This window comes from Notolabrus celidotus, chromosome 3, assembly GCF_009762535.1.
Source record: "Notolabrus celidotus isolate fNotCel1 chromosome 3, fNotCel1.pri, whole genome shotgun sequence".
Taxonomy (NCBI): Eukaryota; Metazoa; Chordata; class Actinopteri; order Labriformes; family Labridae; genus Notolabrus; species Notolabrus celidotus.
This window is the reverse complement of record NC_048274.1, coordinates 15,422,397-15,448,130: the sequence shown is the minus strand read 5'-3', so window position 1 is coordinate 15,448,130 and position 25,734 is coordinate 15,422,397. Positions and strand designations below refer to the sequence as shown.

At 40.0% G+C, this 25,734-nt stretch overlaps 1 protein-coding gene across 2 annotated transcripts in view; it reads right to left on the bottom strand.

Moving 5' to 3' along the window:
* Window positions 1-25,734, bottom strand: part of adcy7 (adenylate cyclase 7) — a 68,797-nt gene that overhangs the window by 12,731 nt on the left and 30,332 nt on the right. The window contains exons 2-17 of one of the 2 annotated variants that reach the window (XM_034679851.1): window positions 23,445-24,170; window positions 16,082-16,279; window positions 15,507-15,671; window positions 14,903-15,052; window positions 11,474-11,634; window positions 8,042-8,153; window positions 7,612-7,739; window positions 7,051-7,209; window positions 6,462-6,594; window positions 5,716-5,904; window positions 5,242-5,285; window positions 3,456-3,515; window positions 2,520-2,597; window positions 1,291-1,360; window positions 1,071-1,168; window positions 889-973 (exon numbers count right to left, since the gene is read on the bottom strand). In XM_034679851.1, coding sequence (XP_034535742.1) covers window positions 889-973; window positions 1,071-1,168; window positions 1,291-1,360; window positions 2,520-2,597; window positions 3,456-3,515; window positions 5,242-5,285; window positions 5,716-5,904; window positions 6,462-6,594; window positions 7,051-7,209; window positions 7,612-7,739; window positions 8,042-8,153; window positions 11,474-11,634; window positions 14,903-15,052; window positions 15,507-15,671; window positions 16,082-16,279; window positions 23,445-23,609 — 1,995 coding nt within the window. In that variant the 5' untranslated portion in view covers window positions 23,610-24,170. The remainder of the gene's footprint in view (window positions 1-888; window positions 974-1,070; window positions 1,169-1,290; window positions 1,361-2,519; window positions 2,598-3,455; window positions 3,516-5,241; window positions 5,286-5,715; window positions 5,905-6,461; window positions 6,595-7,050; window positions 7,210-7,611; window positions 7,740-8,041; window positions 8,154-11,473; window positions 11,635-14,902; window positions 15,053-15,506; window positions 15,672-16,081; window positions 16,280-23,444; window positions 24,171-25,734) is intronic. The other variant, XM_034679852.1, reaches the window with a different exon arrangement.

Below are 25,734 nucleotides of genomic sequence, written 5' to 3'. Positions count from 1 at the left end.
TGTGAGAATTAAAGAACACCATTGCACTAAATATTGATTTAAATGGTTAGTAATGGAGTTAATAATGAGATTTAAAAAATGTTTATTGGGATTTTTTGGGGTACGGACACTTTTGGTTCATTAAATATTCCCCGGGTCAAGTTGACCCAGGACCATTATTGCTGTTCCAGAGAAACGAACATAACAGGAGGGTTAAATAGACCGCCTTATCGTTAGATTGAGCTGTGATTGGTTGTGTGGATTGGAAACAATGATTCATACTGCAGCCTGACAGCTCATAGCAGCTGAGGCAATGACTTCTGTGTCCTGCATGAACTAATACAAAGCTTCATTTGAAACCATTTGAGTATAATGCATCGACTAGAATGCATTTTTTTCAGTAACAAGTGAATCCCTGGAACTCTAAGGTGCCACAACTCTCCGACCTGCTTAATATAATAAAACTAAGGCTGAACTTTTTGTTTGTTGACATTACATCCCAGGTTGTTGTAAAATGGTCCTGACAGAGTTCTGACCCTCACATAACAGGGATATTAATATCCGAAAAGAATTCCGTATTTCTTTTTTCTGGTCTCATGCACATGGAAATTTAACTCATGAATACCACTTACAAGCAAAAAGCCCATATGAGTCATGCACATGTAATTCAGTTCAGGGCCAGGCCCGAATTATACAACGTGGAAATTTTACGCTGATCTACATTTAGTGTGGGTTGCTGTAAGAGCTTTGACAGGTTTACTTTGCCTGTGAGGCCTCTTTTTCCACTTTCCACAAATCGAAATGTTAACTAGGACAAACTGCCTGAAAAGAGCTTAAAGCTTGCACTTCAGTCACTTGAATATCAGAGTGTCAAAGTTAACACAGGACTCCACACTCACACACACTGACCTGTAAGTGTCTGGCAAAACAGATAGCCATGGTTAGCAGCAGCACACAAACCAGGCCTCCAAATAATATCCCCAACGTCTGTCGACTGAGGGAGGTAAAAAAAAAAAAACAGGCCGTCAAAATGACAATGTTTTGATTTATTTTTGATATCAAATAAAAGATGAAAATGAGTTCATACTCACTCCTTTGTGACAAACATCTGAACCACAAAGATACAGAGGAAGATGAATGTGGCACAGCCTACATAGTGCTTGAACATCGGCAGATCCAGAGCTCGGTACTAAGAGGACGAAACGTATGAGCCTCAATTTCAGCACCAGAGTGGACGAGTAGAAAACGTACAACAATGTGGAATTATACATTTTCTTTAATTATATATTTGAATCTTTGTGTCCTACTGACCTGTTTTTCTAGATCCTTCTTTGGAAACCACAGAGCTAAGCTGATAGTCTCTTCAGACTTTGACCACTGCCTGAGAGAGAAGACGGGAGGAAAAGAATGAAAGTAAAGAAGAGAAGGAAGAATATGGGAGAGGAGAAGGGAGGAGAAAAAGAGAGAGAAAGAGAGATACATATTTACATTTCTAGTATATTGTGACTGTTTTTAAGTGAAGTCAGTTCAGGATCACAAAGGGGAAATACAGCTGCTGCACAGCTGCCTTTGAATAAACATTTAACACAATCACTTGAAAAAGGAGTCTTGAAAACAAGTTCCACATTTACAGCAGCAATATCTTTCTCTTCTGATGATGTTCACTAATTACACCAATAAAGAAACAATATAATCTGAGGACTTGTGTGCTTACACGGTCTCTTGGTACCATATGATGTTTGTCTTAGCAGGCTTCTATTTCTGGTTAACAAATATTGTCATAAGCAACTAGAAAGTCTCTCTTTGAGAATGATTAAGGACTGATTTAAACTATATATTGTATGAGTTGTGATATGCATTACTCTGTGTATATAGATCACATGTGAAGGACAGTCTTGGCCCTTGTGGCATTAGACTTTCCTGTATGATTGTGAGTATCAATACCAACACCTGCTGACTTAAGAATATTAGAAACACTCATTTTTTAGAGTTCCCTTAAAGAAATTTGAACCACAAAAACTAACAGTACTACTAACAGACTAACCTCTATGAGGCTGTATTTAGTCAAAAGGGTGCCTTAAGCTGAATACCACCCTCCTCTGATGATCATAAATGTCTAAACAACATTTTATATTATTTGGTTTTATCGTTATAACAGAGATATTTCACTTTTGACAAAAGTGCTGGATGAAGCTTCAAAACAAAACTACTAAACTATCCCTAGAGCCATGTGCAGGGAACTTGGCAAAAAACTAAAATTTTACAGTGTCTTAGTATAAACCATTTTGTCACACTGCTATAACATCAAGCCTGTGTGCTCTGTTAATCAAAGGCTTAAATGTTTTATGATCAAAGTGCAATCTGCCTGAACATTTTAGAGCAAGTTGTTCTTTTTCTTGCTCTATGCACACACTGTTGTGCTCTTCACATCATATTTACACTTGAGTCAAAGTTCTCAGAACATTCTGTTTTACACCCATTTAAAGGATGTGATAAATCACATGTATACAATGTGATTAGACTTGTAAACTTAGACCTACTTGCTGCTTAGCTCGTCTATTGTTGTTGTCATCTCATTGTGCAGCTCCTCATCAAACTTACTCTTCTGGGATTTGTTTCTGCACCAAAAAACACAGAGACAATTAGAAAAAGGGAGACAACCACACATTTGAAAACATAAACAGACAGGAACAGATGCCTGAAAACCAGATCAGGTCATGCAGGTTGATTAGGGGTCCTGGGTTAGCTGTGCATACTGGCAACTTGGTTAATGCATTTCTGAGCATTAGTGAGGAAAAAGTTTAGGTTTGTGCCTGTGAGAGAGCTGCCTAGAAGGAGTGTGCCGGATGCAAGAAGTGTTAGATTGTGTCTGTGGGAGTCAGCAGTAGTGTCTCTGCCATGCTTCTGCTTGGAAACCCCCTACTCTATCAGGAAGGAAACACTCTCACAGATGCACAGACCCAGATACACACAAGCCCCAGTCAGTTAATAGGAGCACAACAGTCTGCTTACAAGGGTTACAAGGTTTCTGATTGCTTTTTCAGCTCACCTGTTGACTGCAGCAGTGAGAATTTGAGATAAAAGAACAGTATTGTGTCACTTCTTGGGTTAGTGTTGGGATAGCAAGGCTCTCCACTAAGGCAATAGTTCTCACCCTGTGCGAGACTCAGAGAGTAATTCAAAGGATTGGTATGGATTATTTGAAAAGTAATGTGTAAAAGTATTCATTTGAGCATCTACTATCAAATAAGATAGATGAGAATCATTTGAAGAATACAGATTAGTTGGAAAGTAATCCGTATTTTTAAAAACTGAAGGAAAATCAAAGTGCTGTTAATAGTTTGTAAAACTTCTTCACATGTGAAAACAGGTGCCTTAAAGCAAGCCCCACTGGTTATTTTTGTTTAGGAATCCAAAGGCCAAAGGTTGAGAACTACTGCAGTGAGGACCTTGCAGGCCATGAAGGCCCAACTCACTTATAGCTGCTGAATGGAGTGGTGGGCAAGGAGAACGGTTCTTCTAGAGACTCATCAATGCTGTCAGGGCCCAACAATAAGACACAAACTCATCATAACACAGCTATCAGGAGCCAAAAAACATTCAGGGAAAACATGTGTGGAAACCCATCAAAAACAACTTGATCCATTTTTGTGAAAATTCACTTCTGTTACTTAAAAGAAATTCTGCTCCTTAATGTCATCAGGCCTGTGTGGGCGCACCTCACTTTATATGCAGACCTGTTCACCAGCTGTAGCCTCTGCTACATTGGACTATGCATAAATGAATGAAATTAATTATTTCAGCAATAAAACAATCCTCTTATGAGGGCAATGTCCGCGCTTTTAGGCATTCACTTATCTCTCCTAATCACATTTCTACAGCCCACACTGTTGGTGTAGGTGAGTCCTGCTCAATAATCACCGCCTACTCTTTAAATATTACATACCCTTACCTTGCCAGACAGGAGAGTTTACTTTTCAGAGCTAAAACCATTATCAATTTGACTGGACATTATCTAAGGCTAAGGAAAAATGAAAAAAATGCTCCTTATTGACTCCCAATACTCTACAGGGGAGACATCAAATGCAGCACAGCTGTAGACCCTCAGTAACTGCATTTGTTCTGATATCATTGTTTTCAACACTGATTCACTGAAACCACTTAGTCACCAGTGCTATAATAAATATTCATATTATATTATTATAAATACTGATTTCTGCCGTTTTTCTGGCTTTGTTTAGCATTATACCTGCTGCATGCTCTGGCTGTTGTTGCTTGTAATCATAACATGATCATTTACTTTAAAGCAGCGGATAATTTGAGAGGCTGATAAATCATGTTATCGTACTGGCGTACTAACCAATATCTAAATATATACAATATGTTTTAGGAAAAATCTGAGGCTCTATCAGTGATACAATTGTGTTTGTGAACAATGGATTTGTAGGTCAAGACTAATTCCTGGAACAGTCCTCTTACTTTGGTGTCTTTAATTGCCTTCTTGTCTGAGGTTTAAGAACAACTTCCTCATTCACTTTGTAATACAGACTCACAGACACATCAAGGTACAAAAATAAATCCATAAAAGGTTAAGTACTAGCTAAATCAAACACAAGCAGTACACCTTTACAGCTTTCTCGTTATATTTATATAATCAAGGTGTTTCACTGGATTCTGGTTTGTGTACATAACTCCATATGTGAAGGGTTTCATTTTAATTATAGTGCACATGTAGGAGCTAAGCTAGGTACAAGAGTTGAGAATTAGAAATTTCAGTAAACTATCTGCGCAGTTTCATACTTTGTGAAATACACATTTTAATTCAAATCTTGAAAAAGCCATGATATCAGATACAGATATGTTGGACTCCAAAGTTTACCCATGAGAATATTTGAGGGAGAAGGCAGCCATGAAAAAAAACAAACATTATGGAGTCTTAGTGTGTAAAGCTGAACATTGGCTGAACACAGTTTGATGACTGCTACAAAACCAACATTTTAAAATATTGTATTACATTATTACAAATAAAAAACGACAGAACAAAGCCCTGTTTACATTTTCTGTGTAGATTGAAAAGTTTGATGAGGAAACTTGAGGGAAAACACTCTTCTCTGTTGCAGGACATCAAGATGCTACACAGGGTGTATACAGGCACACTCAAACCCCCTTTCAATAAGTGTAGTACACGTTGAAGTAGTAACCAGATGGGTACTGTGTATGGGCTTTCATTTCTTAGCTATAGCATCTCTAGGTTGATCTTACCTCTCAGTGGGCTTTGAGCCTGTAGTTGGTCGTAAAGGGATGTCCTGGAGAAGACGGGGACACAATTCACACTATAAGAACGCATGGTAATGAGTGCTGAAGACCAAACCAATCAGAGCTCAACATATCGAACTTTTCCAAGTGAAAATACTTCAGAACCCCATAACTTAAGTACCAGAATTCACTGCTTGTCTCCACTTGTCTTAGTTATACATCTTAAAAACTATGCTGTTTTTTATTAGATCATTTAAAATCAAAGTAGTTCAGTTTAACCTAAAGCATTAACACTTTGGTAAAAATAAAACCCTCAAATCAGAGGCATAGTGCAGTTGTGTTGGAACACAGTTGAAAGACAACTTTCATCAATAACAACCTGTAGTCATTCTTACTGCTATTTCTTAAATAATCAAACAGCTTGACCTGGCTTTGAATCTGTCCACTAAGCTTTATCGTGGTCTCCAGCAGATGAGTTACCTTCCATCGTGGTTTGCCATTGACGATGCTGTCTGGGGTGAAGCCCTCTCGGTTCTGAAGGTGTGCAAAAGGTTTGACTGCACCCCAGGATTCTAGGTAACGGGTCATACGAACAGACGCCCGCATCTTGAGACCATCATTCACCCGGGGTTTGGCTGTGCTGCGACTATTCAATGATGGGTCCTTGGACTGGAGAAACAAATACAGAATGAATATTTCATTAACAAAACAATTTGGACATTTAACTGAAGCTCTAATGCCACAGAAACAACAGTGAGTTAATTCCTAATCATGAAAGTCATTAGAGAACACTCAGGGTTAGAGTACCTCCACTAGTGTTTTACCGTACTCAAAATTTTGTCATGGGAGTTTTTGACCTTCTCTGCATCTAATTGAGATTTGAAAATATTTGGTGGAATGCCGTCTATTTTTGCAGAATCGCTCTTAATCAATGGACGTGCGGGTCATCTAATTTTGGCTGCATCTGTGTAATGTCTGGAGGAGTTTTATGAACCAAATCTCATGAAGAGTGGAGGGAATATGTCCACAGAGTGAAGAAAACATAAAGGTGAAAGTACAATCAACTTTTTTAAAGATTGAGAGATGTCTCCAACTAGTTCCAGCCAGTATGTTAACAAATTAATATTAGGATGAATAAAAATCCACCAATGTGATGGGAAAATCAAAAATTGCAAAACTACAGCATTGCTTTAAAATGTTACTACAGTAAAAAAGAGAAGAGTTACCCTGGGATCGATGACAAGGTAGGTCTGAACATTGAGCTCTTTTAAGTAGGGGTCCCTGTAGTGGCCGTTGCCTTCTTCCACTTCATAAGCATTGTTGAGATGTTTCAGTGTTGCTTCTGTGATGTGAACACGCCTAACAGTGAGGGAAAGAGCAGGTCAAGTAATGAACAACATGACATTAAGTTCTCTAAGCTAGTTCTCTGACTTCAGAATCTAAAACTGTAAAGTTACGTTTTTACATCAAAGAAACGTGGAAGACAACAAACTTTGAAATCTTTGAAATATGGAATACACAATGAAAAGATAACCTAAAAAGCGTATAACATGGAAAATAAATTCATTATAGGCTGAGTAGTTTTTAAATTTGGAGCCAATTGTTACATATTACATAATTTAAGGTACTGTAACTAGCTGATGGCTTGCAAGATATTTCAGATACTCATATAGACCAACTCTTACATAACAATGACTGTCATCCACCTTAAAGTACTGTACTGAGCAGTTTTAGTGTTTGACTCTCACAGTGGGGTTGAGTCAACGTGAAATGACATGGTGAAACACAAATGTATCCAAAAGTAGCGCCACTCACCCTGGAAGGCCTCCTGACTCCATGTGATTGGCCAGCGTTACATCATGTGACCACACGTCAAACTGCCATTTACGGAGGCCAATCACACCGCAGAGCACGTTACCGGAGTGCACACCTACTCTCATGTTGATGTCGACTCCTGTGGCCTCCCGTACCTGCCTGAAGGAGTTTTACAACAGAATTAATAACATTACATTAAATCTGAAGCTCATCGAGGTTGATGGTTGTGTCTTTTTATTCCTGTGTGTCAATAAACATGTAAAAATGTTAGCTATATGCCATTTTAAATCAAACCAATACAGTATAATGTAATGTGTTCTGTAACATATCATGTCATTTTCACTATATACAATTCTGGGCATCACTGTACAATGCTAAATACTACCACAACAAGAGACATGAATGAGTACAGCTTGACTTACAGTCCTGTTTATATGTACTCAATTAGAACATTTAAACCATGAAATTCTGGATTACTCAGCCGGCCTTTAACGCTCCCTTTAAGAGCTAAATCAAACAAAATACTGCATGTTTCAGTCAGGTCTGAGGGTGATGGCTTACTTGATGGCTTCACACATGTCCAAACCCATTTTGACACAGTTCTTGGCATGCTTAGGCAGAGAGACAGGAAGCCCTGACACGCAGTAGTAGCAGTCTCCAAGGATCTTGATTCTCATGCATTCATTTTCCTTAGAAAAATACAGAGGGAAGAAAGAATATAAATACATACAGTTTTGTCCCGAGCAGTTTGACAGGATATGATCATACAGAGGCCAAAATGTCTTAAACCACAGCCTTCAGTTGTTGAGGTTTAAGTGCCGTGGTTGTGGTCTTGATAAGAAGAGTGTTCAGATTTTTCCCAGCTAGTCTGAGGTTTAGACCTCCTTACTCTATTCTTTGCCTAATTACTGCAACAATTTCATGAACTGCTACCAGCACGTGAAATTCTCTCTGTTGTTTGTGAAAACAAACATTTCAAATAACAACTCACCTTGGCAATTTGGTCAAACTTCCCGAATAACTCATTGAGCATAATGACGAGCTCTTTGGGAGAACAGTCACTGGCCAGTCGCGTGAAACCCACAATGTCTGCATAGAGAATACTGAAAGAAAAAACAAGAGATGAACACAAACAAACAAAGTCACATTCACAAAAACAATGTCGGCTCTTACATGTGAATGTGACCTTTACAGAAATAACAGTGCTACTTGTATTGGAAGTTAAGCTGAAGCTGCACCCCTGAAAAGAGGTCTGAAATACCTTAAAGGGTAGGTATAGTAAAACTTATATTTCACAGGAACAGAATGGATTAGCAATGGTTAATCTGATAAGACCACCTTAATGTCCCCTAAAAAAGGGGGTTCAATAGACTTAAGTATAACATGTTATTGTCAAACCAGCCCACCAAAGAGGAAAAAATATCTGAGAAACAGTATGCAGGCTAATGATACAGTGCTAACAACATTCCTGAAGCGAGCTGAAAACATTTGATTTCAGCATATTGAAGGACTTTTAAACGTTCTTTGTCCACAAGAGAGGAATTGGCGTGTTGGAAACTTCATTTTGTCCCCCTGTCTCATTATTTCTTCTCCGTACCTTTTTCCTCTCGGGCAAAAAACTGAAGAACCAGGCGTTAAATGTTTTGGTTCTGACCAGGTAAGATCATTATTGAACATATATCAAAACTAGGCCTTGCATGGCTGAACTTTGACCTCTACAGCAGCCCTATTCAATTAGCGGCCCGCGGGCCACATGCTGCCTGAAAGCAACTGTAATGTAAAATCTAAAGAAGCAGTATTTCAGCATAGGTTTAATTTAAGTACTGCTCTTTTATTGTGTTTATGCCCTTTATGATGTGGCAATGCGTTGATAACATCCAGTGTGTTTGTTATTTTATCTATTTGATTTTCTTTTAAATAGTTAACTTTGCTCATTGTCTGCTAAAAATGTCCGGCCCAGCTTATGTCCTTAGTCTGAAAATCCTGCCCGACCAAATATTTAATTGAAAAGCCCTGTCCTACAGTTGGTCTCCTGTATCTCACAACACCCTCATACTCCTTGCTGACACCTCATGTTTAACTGCTTGTTTGCCACTTTTTCCTTCTAAAAAACGTTTCTGGTTTGATGCTTAAAAAAGTTAACACTTTGTGTCCTTTATGCCGTTGGCTCTTGGACATGCATCTGTCATTTGCTGGCAGACAAATGAGACAAAGAGGCATCTTCAGACAATACACAATCAATGGAGAGTGATAAATCTTTATCCCTTCAGTGTGGGCGGGACTTAATTGTTCTGAGTTTAAATACTAGGGGCCATGAGACATTGTGCCCTCCAAATTAGGGCCTGGTTTTGTCTGCCCATTACGACTCATTATGACAGTTATGGCCCCAGATTTGGGACAGAGGATTTGAACAGAGGTTGAGCTCAGAGGAGGAGTGGACACTGATGAACTAAACAGCAACGTGGATGACTGAGAGGAGACCTGTGCTGAGTCATAGCATTGCTATTGTTAAAGCTGCCAGTCAGGACCATAAAGGGACACTGATATCTTTCTCATCTGACCTCTGAAGGACCCCAACAACGCAAGCAAGAACAGCTGGAAGTTTGGCAAAGGCCCAACCCACACAGATCACCTGACCTCCTGCTCTGTCTTAGCATGGCTGACCACAGCGGGAACTGAAAGTCTTCATGTTGCTATGGAAGTCTCAGTGAACACAATGTTCATGTCAGAGAACAAAAAAATGGCATGCCAAATATTGTGAAACAGTGTAATGAATGCTGTGCATGCAAGTTACAGCACATAGGGATATATTTAATTTGACTTTATGTTGGATGTCAATGGGAACGCACTGACACTTATTTTCTGAAAATTTCCAATCCTAGCATATGTAGAGTTCACATCCTTTTAAACAAGATACATTTAAATATGTCAAATAAAACCACAACAAGTATCCACTGATGTGAGATGTGTGTGATACATGTACACACAGTGCTCTACATGAAGCAGACCACTTAACCCAGCTGGCTAAAAGTTGTATCTTGGCATTAATACAGCTGCTCATTTGCTGACCAGCAGGTGGACCCCAATATTCTACCTGCCTGGCTGAAGGCTGCCAGGTGCTTCATGAGACAGACAACAGAGTTAATGACTGGGCTGACTGGGTTAATTATAGGGATAGGTCAGGGAGGCAGCCTATCATTCAACACCTTCTCACCGTGGGCCCTTCTGAGCATGGCTGCTGCCTACGATGACCTCTTGATTAAAAAAAAGACAAACACTTTTTGTCTCAGTGTTCAAAAAGATGCTATCTTGGTAATCATCAGAGTGAAGTTAATATAAAGTCAATAGTTTTCTTTCTGTATAAATGTGGTAATTTCAATGTAATTTAAAGAGTGTTAGATTTTCATCTCCTTAAAACAGAGGCTCTAACACTGGCAAATAAAACTGCATTAAAAAACACTGAGAAGCCACAACAAACATTTTTTCTATTGTATCCCTTTTCATGTGAAGAGCTGAAAGCAGAGACTGAATCTTGACCCAAAAAAAATGCTGTTGAGCCATCCACCAAAGTTCAGTTTAAGCTGACCTCATATCTGTCAGCACTTGGTAAATTGACGAAACCAGCGCAAAAGACCGAGCTGTAACTGGGTCACTGCTCTGAGAACAAAGAGTCATAAAGTAATAATCTCCATTGTTTGGAGAGGCAATCGAGAAAATCTGCTTTAAGTGTACAATTTTGGTTTCTCTGCCTCATCCATGTTGATTTTCAGATAAAGGGATATGTTTTAAAGCTCTGCAATATCAAGTTATGATACTCTTCCTCAAAAAGATGGACTGATTCTCCTCCTCCTTTCAAGAATTACAACACAGGGTTGAAAATATATGTTTTGCATATTTTTTCAAGTCCAGGTTTTTCACAAGGTAACTCTTGATTTATTGTTTGAGAAAATATATTCCTTACTAATTTTATGGATCGATGTTTTGTGTTTAACCTTCATGTAACCAAGAGTTAAGTCTCACTGAGAATAAAAGTCTCCTTTTCAAAAGTGCCCAGGCCAAGACCAGAAGCAAAACACATAATAGTCTAAAACAAAAACCCAGACAAAACTACAAACTGAGAGATCCAGAAAACATGAGAAACATTGACGACGTCTGCAGACAGATGTTACTCCAACCAAATCTGTTTGAATAAGTTTCTGAAAATATCAGACAGGACAGTACTTCCATCAACAGATCCAAGTGTGTAGAAGGAAATCTAGATGTGACTGCTGATTAGTAAGACATGTTTTCTTGTAACAGCTCTCTAAAGTGGATGATTTGACACAAAAAATGAGGCTTCTGTGATGACATTGCTGTTTGAAATAATGCTACTTCAAGGAAGTCTATGACTCTTCATGTATTTGTAGAGGGTTTATGGTTGTACCTGACATTCTCGTGCCTCTTGACGTAAAGACTGTGAAAGTTGTTATCTTTGACCAGTCTCTGCTGCTCCTCCTTGTCTTTACAGTCCTGCAGACGCTCCATGATTGCAAGCTTCATCTTCATGGAGATGTATACCGGCAGCACAGACTGCAGCAGGTTCTCCTATAAAAACAAGCATTACCAGCATGATTATAATCACACAAATGTAACAATTTCCAGACCCCCCCCCCCATTAACATCTCGATCTTTAATATCTAGTTATGACTTTTTCTCTTACCAAGGCTCTACAAAAGCTCTTCTCATGCAATATTCAATCTGATATCTCAAGTCTTTACAGGGAGTTTAAGTTTCTCTGTATTTCCACTTTGTCAGTCTCTTCCTCTATATGACTTCTGTAGAAATACTTTAGTATTAGCAGCACTGTTTTGGCCATGTGAGTGCTGCAGTACTGTTTTCACACACTCAAGTTTTAAATAGGAATTGAGAGCTGGCGTACTGAAAGAACCCAACATGTTCAAAAGGTTTTGAAAGTGTGGTGATATCAATAATGTCAACATGTTGAACTCTTAGCCAGCAGTCGAAAATACTAAATAATGGGAGAATATTACCGACTTTGCCCGCATGGTAACACATCAAGTCAATAAGCATCTGACTGCCATAATAGCCAGTGGCCTGTTCAATGGTTTAATTCAAACTAAAATCTGAGACAACTTCTCTAGGAATAATAAATCTCTCTCTGTATTCACAGAGGGGTGTCAGGTAAGATCATCTCACTACGTTGGCTGAGTCAAGGTCTGTTACGAAGGCAGGTTTTTATGTAATACAGTCGATGCAATGAAGAATTCACAAGTGGATGAGGAAAAAAAGAGATGAATGCATGAGGGAACAAATAATGACAAGAAGAAAGGTGAGATGAGACTAAAGCAAAGTGTGTTGGTGTGAGGGTGGGCGCACGGATGTGTGTTAGTTAGAAAATAAAATAAAAGAGCTTTGATTACTGAAAAGGATCCTTTCTCTTTGCAGACAAGTGCCATTCTACACTCTCAGCTCTCTTTCTGTATGCTCAAAGACAGTGCTGTATGGAAATGATATATAAAGAGTGTCAGGGTAATTGCCGAGATGAAGACCAATGAGCAAAACTAAAGCGACAGCAAAGACAACACTCTCCCGGTTTCCTGCTTTATCCACTGTCCTGTCCTCTCCTATAATATATATGGAAACCCCCCCCCCCCCAAAAAACTACAAGAATAAGACTTTTTATTGCTTAAGTGTGTCAGAAGTAGACAGGATGTACCTGTGCATAAACAAATTAAAATAACTTAAAATATCACATGGATAAAGTATGATGTGTTGAACAAGAGACACAGCATGGTTGGGAGGTTTGTGTGCACAGATTATTGAAAAAGTGAAGAAATATTTGAAAACTTCTGTCAAGTATTTGTGTCCTTTAACTTTTCCCATCTCTGACTCCTTGCAGAGTAGATTCAAAATCATCTCTGGACAGAAGTTCACATTTTGTGCGAGTCTTTAAAAGTTAAAGTATTGTGAGTTATGAATACCGTATTTAATCTAGACCATAAAACCTGTTTTTGGTCATTCTTTTCATCTTGTTCTTCAATATATTGCTAAAGATTGGTCAGGTGGGATGAGGAATGAATATGTGTTATATTTCATTTCTAAGGGATTTAGTCCTTGGCTTCCATCAAAGGACATCACATTCTTTTTGAAGCAACATGTGCCCATTTGCTGTACAGTACAGTACTGTATGTTATTTTTCTGGTCAGACAATGATGGCTTCCTAATCACATATCTCAGAATTAATTCCTGAACACATTTCTGTTTTTATTTAAGAGCTGAAAATACCTCCCCTCCCCTTTGAATGATGCTACAACCCCCGTAATTAATGGTATGCAGGATGTTTTATATGGCCACAGACTTATGCCCTGTTTTGGTTGGACACACTTTGCGAAAGTTCAGAGTACCTTTAATCAGCCCACAGGATCTTGTGGTTTAACATCACATAATTTTCCATCAGGCTCTTGTCTGCATCAGCTGTCACAAGCCTTTTATTTCCCTGGAGTGTTTCTAGCTGCCCTCCAGGTTGGAGAGAAAATCTCAAGGACTTAAAATAATGAAATTGCAACCTAATTTAATTTAGAGTGTTATCCCAAAAAAAGTGAATATGTTTGGACTCAAAACACTCCAGCTTTTCACTTTTTTCATGTCTGTGTATGTTTGTGTATGTGTGCGTGCGTGCGTGCGTGCGTGCGTGCGTGCGTGCGTGCGTGCGTGCGTACATACGTACTTGTGTGTGTGTGTATGTGTATGTGTCTGTGTGTTTGAAAGAGAGAGAGCTTGTTCCATTGTGGTGCAACCTGAACTGCTCCCATTCACTCTGGCTGACCTCTCACAGGGTTCAAATGACCCTTTTATTTGACATAAAAACTTACCTCTCACTTAGTGGTCTGTGCAAAGATGATAGTGGACAGCATATCATTTAGTGCAGCTGGCAATGTTATTTTTTGTACTTTTGGTTAAATACTTTTATTTCTTATTAATATTGCATATTGTATGTGTGTAAATAAAACATTAACATCAGTTTTGAAGGAGAGAGTCAGCAACACTCCTTGACACCATGATAAAGCACAATTCAACGGGGACACACTGGGCTCCTCCTGCTGAAATGAATATGAGCACATAATGTGAGTTCTTCATTGCTTCCCTATTTTGAGAATCTCTGGCGCTTTCATGGTCATGTTTATAGGTTCCTGGCTGTTATCATTGGCAATCTTTGCGCTACAGGCTCCCTCTGCGCTACAGGCTCCCTCATTTCAATCCTAATTCAGACACAACAGCAAGTTTACATGTTAACGGCCATATCATTCCTTCGTCTGTGTCCTGCCAGGCAACGCAACAGCTTCCCTGTCAGCACATTTTATGACCTGTACTAGGCAACAGTCATAACAGATGACAAAAGGGGAACATTAGTTTTAAAAATGTCTCCTAAGTCAAAGTAAGTGAGCACAGATGCATTTAATTTAAAAGGCATCACAGAAAAATCTAATTTGAAAAGGATTTGTTAGTCGCAATGAAAACATCCAAGGGAGAGTCAACACAAGGCCAGCCAAAGGCAAAGCTTAAAAATGAAATAAAATTATTAAGAGCATGGCAACAGTTAGCTAAGAGCTACTTTCATTATGCATCTTCAACGTTTGTCTCCAGTCAGCGCCCTTATTAAAATACAGGAGGTGCTACCACAATTAGCTCAATTTACAAAGTAATTCAATACAAACGTGTTAATTTTTCGGACACTTGCACATATGTAATGTGCCAAACTTTTAAAGGCTTCAACAACAGTTTAACTCTTCAGACTGACTACAGCTTCTCTGTGTTTTAAATTAATTTTCAAAGGCCCATGAAGTACACCAACCTGTTGTCTCTTTTCTATCTCCAGCTTCATCCGCATGCTCAGGCACCTCAGAGTGTCTTGAAAGGTCTGTCTCAGGGTTTTCTCCATCAGGACCTTGTGGAAGGCTCCGACTACACTGCCACACAGAAACACCACTGCGTTGGACAGCAGCTGCGGAAACAGACACAGCAGCAGCAGCAGCAGGCGTTAGAGCTTAAACGGAAACACAGGCATACACAAACATGCATCTCTGTTAACTCCTGTGTGTCCATGCTGGAGCAGTGCTGGAGAGATTACACATCTGCTTTGTTTGTGGATTTAATTTAATTTTTCAACATTCTTACTACCAAAAAAAAACAACTTTATACCTTTCTATCTGTCCTTCATTTGATACCTTGATACATTATTCAAAGTCTTACGATATTATAGAAATTAGGCCAGTTTCTCAAAATAAAATGTCCAAGTCATTATTATTTCTCGCAGTGTTAAAGTTTTTTTAAGTTTGTTTCATTATCAAGTCATTAAGTTAAAGTGATGATAATGAGGATAAAGATTATTTACAGATTAAAACCCCTGTAGCTTCAGAGGGATGATAACATTGGTCAACCCATGCAACTGGTTTTACCTGCTTGGCAAGGTACGGAGGGGACTCATCACTTTTAATGGTGAGGCACAGTGTGAGGACCAGGATGTGGGACAGTGAGGTGATGACACTCAGAACTACAGCATACCACAACTGGAATGGCAGCATGGTGTACACAGTAAAGATGATGAAGAGGAAGAAAGGCACCTGGAGAACAAAGGTTGCATTATTTTCAAGGTGTCAGCTGTTCTGCCATGATTAAACTGAGCTCATTTAAATTCTGCGGTCTGTGTCTGGTGTCCCAAAAGTTTGCTCACAAGTCTGACAAGGGTTAAAAATACAGTTTATATGTATAAGGTGCAAATACAGTGCCATATCATGTGCCACTTAGTACCATACACTAGAATATTACATTTGTCTATTAAAGTATTTCATAAATGATCACAAACACATGGATTCACTGAGATGGAAACTATCTTAAAAACACAGTTTAGACAAACAAATTAAGGAAATACTTGTTGACTATGACTTTTTTTTTCTCTTTCTTTACATTCTATGTACTGAGTCAGACTTCAACTCGAGCAGGTTTTCTTGTATGTTGTAAAAGTTGAGGTTACCTGGTCCCAAGGCAGGATTACTGGTCCGCTGAAGATGAAGGTGTAAGCCATGGTGAGGTGTGTGGCCCAAATAATCAGGCCCAGCAGTCGCCTCCATCGCTGTGAGAGCATCTCTGTGCACACCAGCACAAACACAGCCAGGAACACACACAGGCTGCCACTCACCACGCTCACAAAGGCACAGTGTTTCTCTGCGCTCTGCTCCAGGAGCAAGGGAGAGGGAGAGAAATAAACACACGTTCACGTTGGAGTCTTACAGTCATACTACCTTGTTTGGTTATGCTTGGTGAGTATTGATAAACACTACATAGATTTGCTGCAAATTCAATTAATGCGATGTTATGCAATAGGATATATGACTTCAGAAAGATCATGCAATTAAAACCCAAAACCAGGTACATCATTCACAAACAACTGATCGTTCTGTAATGCGTACAGTGGAAAAGAAAACTATCTTCTCATAGGACCAATGGTTTTGATCCACACTCGAATAAAATATGTTGTATTTCTATTTATGACAAGTAAATTATTATTTATCTATTTTTTAAGTTATATTTTTGCCTTTATTATTTAGGACAGCTGAAGAGAGACAGGAAACACGGGGAGCAGAGAGCAGGGGGAAGACATGCAAGAAATGGTCGCGGCCGGGAGTCGAATTGGCGACCTTTCCAATGAGGACTGTAGCCTCTGTATGTGGGGCGCTCAAACCGCTAGGCCACCAGCGCCCCACAAATATATATTATTTAGTCCAAACCACTGTATACAGAACCCAGAGTACATGCCTAGATTGAACTTAAGTGCATGTAGTTTATTGCATATTTCTGATGATCACAATCAAGACAGTAAACCTGCGATTTTTCAAGAAACCCCAGCTCATTACAGCAGCTGACATTCAGCCAGACCACTAAGGCTTCTGCAGAATTATTTTCTTCACATTTGTCTGAGCGCCATGTCCTGTTTGCTCCAGGCCACCATCTTCCTGATTGAGTTACCGTACAGTGAGAGGCAAGCGTCTTTACTGGAAGAGAGCTTGCAGGGGGGGGGGGGGGTTCTGTTCATGGTAATTTATGCACGGAGGCAAACTGCACATTTGCATCTGTGGTTGGCTGAGGTGAGTGGGTGTGTGAGAGAGTGGGTGTTTGAGGTAGAGCAGAAGAGAAAAGAACGGGTTAAAAGAGTGCTCACGAGTGAGACAGATGCACAAAGTCAGTGTTAATAGAGCTCTGCTCAGAGAAGGCCATCTCTGCATTGTATGGTGAGCTTTCTGGTTACCATGGCAGCGTTGGAAAAGGCCAGATCTCAACTAAAGCACTTTCTACTCCCTATGTTGCAGTGAGTCTTGACAAAAGATTTTTGTAGGCGGAAAAAGAACAATTATTTTATATGAATAGGAGCTAAGAACCATGTGAGCAGATACAGCTGTGTTGTTCAACCTGTGGCATACCGAAGACTAAAGAAAAGAGTGAAAACAGAAACATTTACAAACATCTTTCATTCATTGTTCCAGCATGATTACTTCTGTAGTCATTTTAATGCACATGTATTTGTGTCTGCATACTGACACAAAGCTCTTTTATAATATCTACAGTGTGCTGTCTGTCTGTTTTTCTCTACAACAAAAGCTCCTGTTGTTGTTTCTTTAAGAATAAAAAAGACCATGTCAGGACAACAGAAGTGTCTTACATGAAATATAAGAACATCCTCTGACAGATCTTAGAAACACAATGAGCCGTTGTATTTGAGTTAAGTTTTAAGAGCCCAAACAACAGGCTGCTTAATATCACCTCTCCATCCAATCAGAGCCTGACGCCTCGGCCACGAGTGGCACTTGGAAAATGGGCTCAGCCTGTTTTCCTCTCGGCTCGGCTCTTCATCTGATGTGGAATGGAGAGGAGTTATATAAGTTGACAGTGACTTTTTGACACCGGTAACCACCCCCTGACAAGGCACCAGGCCCCTCCTTTACATTTACCAACTCTGTTATACAAGCTCCATCCCAGCATTTTCTCCCAACTCTCCTGTACTCCTAGCAACTGTATGTGTGGAAAGTCAGCTGAGAAGCAAGAGGACATGAGGGAGTGAGGGATAATGGATGAGGATCGTGAGGGAGGGAGGGAGGGAGTGAATGTTGCGTTAAAAGCATGAAATTCAACAATCTGAGAAATACTTAAACAGAAGCTACATGGTGTGATTGTGTTTGTTTATATGAGCAAGTGGCTAAATATACACAAACATGTGTTTATACATGAAGGATGGAGCCACTCCATAAGGGCTGGGTGAGAGTGAAAGATCTTTGTATACAATGATGAGAGAGAGAAAGACACAGTGTGCCAGAAGCTCGGTAAACACAATAGAAGGAAGGCTATGAAGGTTTTCCAACAAGGGAAAGTAAAATAATCCCTGACAACAGAAGCTGTGAGTTCACTATATGAACTGTCTGGTCACTCTGCTACCTGCCACCGTGCCAAAATCAACAGCAGGAATATCTGCCTTTTCCTGTCAGAATCAGACACATGATAACACTCTACACTGTGCCAGCTACATTTTTTTCAAGTGTCCAGTTTTCAACCTACTTCTCTGAAGTTGGTTTGGGTTACTAATGCAGCAGGGTTGTGTGTTCAGCAGGGAGAATGCTCAATGTAAGCATCACCCTCTGTTGACGTATTTTTAAGCAAATCTGAAGCGCTACCATCTGCAGGAAAAGAAAAGACTATTTCCTTTGAGAAGATTCAGCATATCATCAGTAAACATGTGCCTGATTTTCTTTAAAAGCAGTTTCTCTGAGCCGCCTCCTCAACCTCTTCTCTTCTCTTCTCTGGGGAAAGCAAACTGAATATGAATTCCCTATTTTGAAGTCCTCCTTCACACACAAACTGTTACACAATCACTCACTCATTCACACTTCTGGGCAGCTGCAGTGGCAGTGAAGTAGAGTTCCTCTTAAATTAAGTGTTTTATTTAAGTAGCTGCCGAGGAGATGAGAGAGTTTCTCATCCGTCATATTTTCACAGCTAACGGAGAGATTTAAACTAACTGACCATCAAGTTTCACACTGCATCCTGAAACATTATGCTGTTGCTCCGGTCCTAAAGCACCGCTTTAGCCCCCATATTCTCTCTAAAGCACTATTCACAAGGGATTAGTATCACATGGGGACCTCTAATGTAGGAATTACCCCCTGATGGCAGTGCTTGGTGTGGCGCATTGGCAAGTTATATTTTTGGGCTTTTTTGCCTTTGTTGACAGCTGGAGAGAGACAGGAAATGTGGGGAGTAGAGAGTGGGGGAAGACATGCAGCAAATGGTCACGGCCGGGAATAGAACCAGCGACCTCTGCAACAAGGACTAAAGCCTCTGTATGTGGGGCACTTAGACCGCTAGGCCACCAGCGCCCCATAATTGACATTTCTGAATAAAAATGCTGATGCCATGCACAACATCCACCTTGTCTCTGGGGGGAGCATCACTCTCTACAGCATACAACCTGCCAGAAATTCACAAAAAGAGGGAGACACCCACATCTGTTAAACTTCCACAAAGACTGTGCCTTAAAACTTTTGGACATACCATTTAGGGCAGCTTTTCCTGCTCTATTTCAGAAGTCACAGACAATGAGTTGAAAATGTCCGCTCTGGGTGCCGTTGGCCTAGTGTTCTAAGCGTGCACCCCATATACAGAGGCCATAGCCTTGTCGCAGAGGTCGCAGGTTCAATTCCAGCCTTGACCATTTACTGCATGTCTTCCCCCCGCTCTCTACTCCCCACATTTCCTGTCTCTCTTCAGCTGTCCTATCAAATAAAGGCAAAAAAGCTTAAAAATATGACTTAAAAAAAAAGAAAAAGGAAGTGTTTGCTCAGGTGATTCAGTGGTTGCACAGCTACGATTAATAAAGTGCTGCATTCTATATTTCTATGTAAAAAAGCAACATGGTGCACCTTGCATTTTGCAGGTGACACTGCCTTAATGTTCACATTCTGGTAGCACTAAAAAGGTAACTTGAAAGACAGAAAATGTTCCTTATAGCATGCTGTAAAGCATATCATCCATCTAATCACACTTCCACATCTGGATCTTTCCTAGACTTTAGTTTGCTCTATCTGCAAACTCGTTTCCACACTGTGAAGCAAAATGAGCTGAATTTGCATCCAAAACGTTGCCAAACCTTCATTTATAATGTTGATTGAGCCTCTGTCATTTTTGACCAGAGAAGTGTCCGAAAAAGCTGCAGAGACCTTCTAAAAAAACATTACCATTACCCTACATTACTAAGATGCTAATTCAGACTGGATTATCAGAGGACCTCTGTGTGCCCTGACGTATGGTAGGTGATTTGCCCCAGAATTCTTACTTTACAAATTACAGACATGATCTATTCACACAGGATAAAAAACAAAGACTTCCACCATAGTTATTCCAAATGATCAAAGGTGTCCAGGTAATACTAATCCTGTGCCAGTAGGTCTAAAGAGATATTTTCTTGATCATTGAAGCCACATGAAAAATGCTGTTTAATTTCATCTTGATGGGACAGTATGATAAGTGCTTCATTTGTTTAGATTAGGACTATACATTTCTATCAAACAATCCAATACCATTGTTTACACAGTATAAATGTTTTTAGCTGCCTTTAGTTAGCTAGTCCATGAGCGAGTTAATGGGGCGGGGAAGATCCCATACATTGCTAGAAGGCCTAAAACATAAATTCCCACCCTGTGCTGCCATACTTTATTTCCCATAGTTAACCCAGGTAACAGGCTTCATAAAGACTGCTTCAAGAGGCATCACTTCAGATTGTGCAACAAGTTAGAGGAACCAGTGGAGCAAAGGCAAGCCTGACTTGATGTCCTCACTTTGGAATCAATAAAGAGGGAACATTATCAACAGATCTTTGTCAGGGCAGTCATGCAATATGGATGAGGTGGCTCAATGCGTCCTGATACTGAGCGTGATGGCTCACTGGAATGGCTTTCAGGGGAAAATCCTAGAACAGATCCAACATAAGTAGCACTTTTCACCTGTGATTTATCTGAGGTAACAAGTAAACATGTCCTCTGTGGAAAGGTCGACGTCAATTAGGTAACAAAAACAGCTGATTCTGCAAAGTTTTATCTCTCTCCTTGACATGCACAGAAGAGCTGGATCAATAAATCAAGGGATATTAGCTAACAGCTGATTTACTTTGATTTGTTGGCTGAAAGAAACAAGAAATCTAAAAACAGAAATGTACAAATTTATTTACATTAAATAAATACCTGCAAACTTAATTGAAAAAAGCTTCTGCTGAGTTCTTTGTGACACCTGTCTGTTTGTGACTTTTTTGATAGCCTTGATATCCAAGCTTTTGATGTGCAGCTTTTGTTTAGTCAGGAATCTGTTGTAATCGCAGTATACGCTCTTTAATAATGAACACAATCAAGTCTGTGGGTTTTGGGTGGGATGGCGGGTGGGTCTCCTTTCTTCTCTCTCAGTTAATGTACATTTTTAAGAGATTTGTTGCCACGGCTGTGTGATTTGTGACTGTATTGAAAAGATGAAAAGCAAAAATTTATATTTTTTGCGTTACCCTTTTTCCTTGAGCCTCTTTTTTAATTTAAAGGGATAAAAAGAGCTTGAAGATTGTTTTGTGTTGTGTTTAAGTGAAAAAAAATCTGTTGGCTCATATCTGTTGTTTTTTAGCTTGTGTGATTGTTCATATTGATCTATATTGACACCGTTATTGATACTCTTTAATGATCCATCTGAGTCATTATTAGTTGTTGTTTTGGAGGATGTTGGGAAGTTAAAGAGGTCGTAGTTCCATACGTAATATCTCTTTTGTATTGCTTGTGAGATAAACACATTTTCCCCCAAACAACTGTATCATTTTAGTTTCTTACCAAAATCAAATTGTCATTTTCTTGATGTAACATTTGAACACATCACGGTGACGTTTATTTTTTACCAAACAGCTATTTTACTGAGCCTGACCATGAACACATCATAATGTCACCTCGCTTAGTCAGTTAACAAGCCTGCTTCCTGTCTATTTAAACACAGATTCCAACACTTGATTACTATTTTTAGTATTTGGGACTTTCTACAGAGTTAAGGTGTGATTACCAAAGCTACTTTGACATGTTTGCCTACAGTTGACAGACTTTTTTAACCTGAAGATGGTCAAAGGTATTGCATTTAGTCAAACTTAGACCCAGTCCCTCGATGCATATTGTTTTTCTTCGTCCCACACATTTTGTCCTTTTTCATTACTTGACATGCCAAAACCGTAATTCTTCTACACTTCAGATTCAAAAGCAGCGGGAGCACACACAATTTCTAAATTGCCTCTCTGTTCTCTCTCACTACTAACACCTGTGTTTCCACTGTACTACAGTGAGGGAGCACAGTAAGCAGAGCTCAAAGAGTGATGGGCACAAATGGGATGAAGGTCTCTGTAGTTTCTATTTCCCTCCGGCTCTGCTTCACTGCGGCTGAAACATGACTACACTTTTTGCCTGTAAGCCCTATTGTTTCATGTCGTCACCGGTCCATGACTGTGTTCTTTAATGCAAGCCTCACATGTAGAGTCAGCCCAACTTGAGGCCAATTTTGTCTCTACTTTCATAAGTTATTAACCACTGTAATAACATCCTCCTTAAACCACTCTGTACTGAACTCATAAAGAGGAAAACTGCGTTGACCTGCCTAGTTTCAAGATGGCGGCACACCGTTGAAGCTTTGTTCAGTGTTTGTGAATGTACTGCGACATGAGCAAGTCAGTCTTGTTGGAAAGATTTTAAAGTCAACAACTTGGACAAAATTTCCAAACTTGGCCTTCATCATCTTGCTGTGTCAGCGCACATCTGCAAAAAGTCGTACACTGTCACTCCCTGATTTTTGCTTACAGCAAAGTGAGAATTGGGACATACTGAGATATCTTCTTATAACTTCTTATCCAAGATGATTATCAAATTTGCAGGATGAGGGGTGCCACTTTAGCCCAGGGGTTAAACCATGTACCCCATATTCAGGGGCTGCAGTTCTCGAGGAGGGCAGCGCAGGCCGACCTGCAGCCCTTTACTACGTCATTCCCTACTCTAAACCCATGAAAGCCAAAAAGTAAAACATATTAAAACCAATAAATGTCTGAATGCAAAAAGGTATAATTAATGTCTCTTTGCACAAAATAAATAATTCCTGTGTGGCAGTTAATAACTAATTGAAAGCTTAATGAATCTCTTTCTCAATCTCTGCTGATCATTAAGGTAATGTTACGTAAAGTTCAGCTTTATTCAAAAAATTTTATGGAGTCAAAGTTATCCAAAAAACCTTGACCTGAAGTTCTCAATGTGACAGTTAAAAATTTGCAGGTGAACGTAAAGACTCACCAGTCCAAGTGCAAAGAAGATGATGAGAAGGATCCCACAGGACAGCATTGAGAGGCCCAGCAGGAGCACCAGCGGCTGATACTGGCTGATGCAGGAGAATTTGCGGTAAAGTGCCTCATTTTTCAGCTCCTGGTCGTTCAACAGGTACTTCCCCTTGGCCGGCATGGCTCGAACTCTTTACAAAGGCATAGCAGGTGTTAAGCCCCGAAGACGAGTGTATGTCTCCACAAACCTTTGTGTGCGTATGTTGGAGGAAGGGATTCCAAAAGTTTGTGAGGAATAACTCCACAGTTTAAGATCTGTTTGGGACCTTTGCTAGCTCATGACGCACAAGTCAAACTCGTCTTTTCCTTCAGCGTGGCATCTTGAATGTTGTAGCTCTATCCACCAGCCGTCCTGTCTGTGTGAGTCTCTCTCTCTGATTCTCTTCCCTTCGCTAGTCCTTTTGTGTCGTCTATCCTCTGTCTGGTGTTGGCAGGCAGGCCCGCTTCATCTTTTGCCAGCTACTGTGTTGCTCCCTTCAGTGGGTTTGAGTAATAAGCCCAGGGCTGGGAGACACAGAGGAGGAGGGGAGGGGACTTTAAGAAAGGGGAGGAGAGGGATAAGAAGGAAGATCAGGAGGAAAACAGGGGCTGGTGAGGGCAGCCACAAAGGTCATCAGTGATCCTGCAAGCATTTGGGATGTCATGGAGTGGTGAGGTTGGAAGCTCCACCCTTTAGAGGCACCTGGAATAAAAGAACAGGACGAAGTCAGAAAAGAGAAGTATTTAACCACAAGTTTGGAGATATCGCCTGCACAAAAATACACTTCCAACGCTTTTAAAACATTCATGAAATCATAACTATCATCATGTTTACACAAGCATATAAAACAAAAGTGACTATAAGTTTAAAAAGGCAGAATATAAACAGGCTCATCCTGTGACTAACTCTGAATAATGTGAGAGTGGGACATAAATATCCGGATCTAAGCATGAGCTAGTGCTTATTCATACCTGAACTCCTAAATTTCCTCAATCCAAAAAATCCCCATCTCTGTTTACCGCAGGGGCCGGGCTCATTTTGGCTAGAACTTTCATAGAAAGCAGCCGTAATAATGGGCCGCACTGCTAATGAGAGCAGTTTGCTTTGGAGCAGTTCACTGAACAAAACAACGCTGTGGAATGAACTTTCATACAGCCGCAACAAACCACTTCATTTTCCCTCTGCTGAACCCACAAACAAGACCGATCCACAGCTGAGGTTACAGTAATAAAAAGAGGCAAATAAGAGGGCATGGTGTGAGAATAGATGCAATGCACAGCTATATTCATCTACACGCGTGTGTACTAGAAGATGGTGGACAATAAGAGCTCTATTACTGGAAATTAAAAGATCAGTGTGTGCATACGCAGTGGACAACTCATTTACAGTGAAATGACCATCCTGTTGAAATCTCAGAGTTGTCATAACTTCAGAAACTAACTGTAAATATGAAACAGAACCTGCAAAATGAGAAGTTTATCCTATCTCTATTTGACAAGGGACCTTGTTTTATTTACACAACCTTGTCTGAACGAAGATGCCAGGAAGGCTTTGAGGAAGCATATACTATGGCCCTCTCTTCAAACAATTAGAGCCCTTTGGCTGAGCTGCAGGAAGGCCTGATAATCACAATCAATAGAAGAGCACATGAGATTAGGAAAGGGCAGCATTATGGGGATAAAAGCCTGACTGCAATTCTACTGAAACTACTGACACTGTATATCAAAGCCCTCAAAGTATATTAAAAGAGAGAACTTGAATGTGGCTGTCCTTTGTTATCAAAAAGAGGTCTATTCATTCATTTAAATAAGAGGAGGAGACATTATATTGGCGTAAAGCTCAATAGAAACAACATGAACTTCGCACTGCTGTCAATAGAAACCTCATTTCCTCTAGTTGCTTATATTGTTGTGTACAATGTGTGAGTCATTGCCTCGTGTCTGTCCCTTAAATAGAAACTGCTACGGATGCTGTGTGCCATAAAAGCTGAAAAGTGGAGCTAAAAAAGGAAAGGACACTCACACACAAACACACACCTGCAGCATTGTTTAAAAGTGTAGAGTCAGCTTCAATGCCTCCATCATGGAGTGATAAAACTCATCACCACCCTAAGCATTTTTATGACATTGCCCAAAAGTTTACAACCACTTTCCCTTTCAGTCGTGGTGCTGGACAGAGCAGCATCCAGCTGGCTCTTCCCAGCCTCAGATAAAACACTAGCAGGGTAAGAGAGCTGTAAAATGAAGAGGGAGAGCAGGGAGGTAAA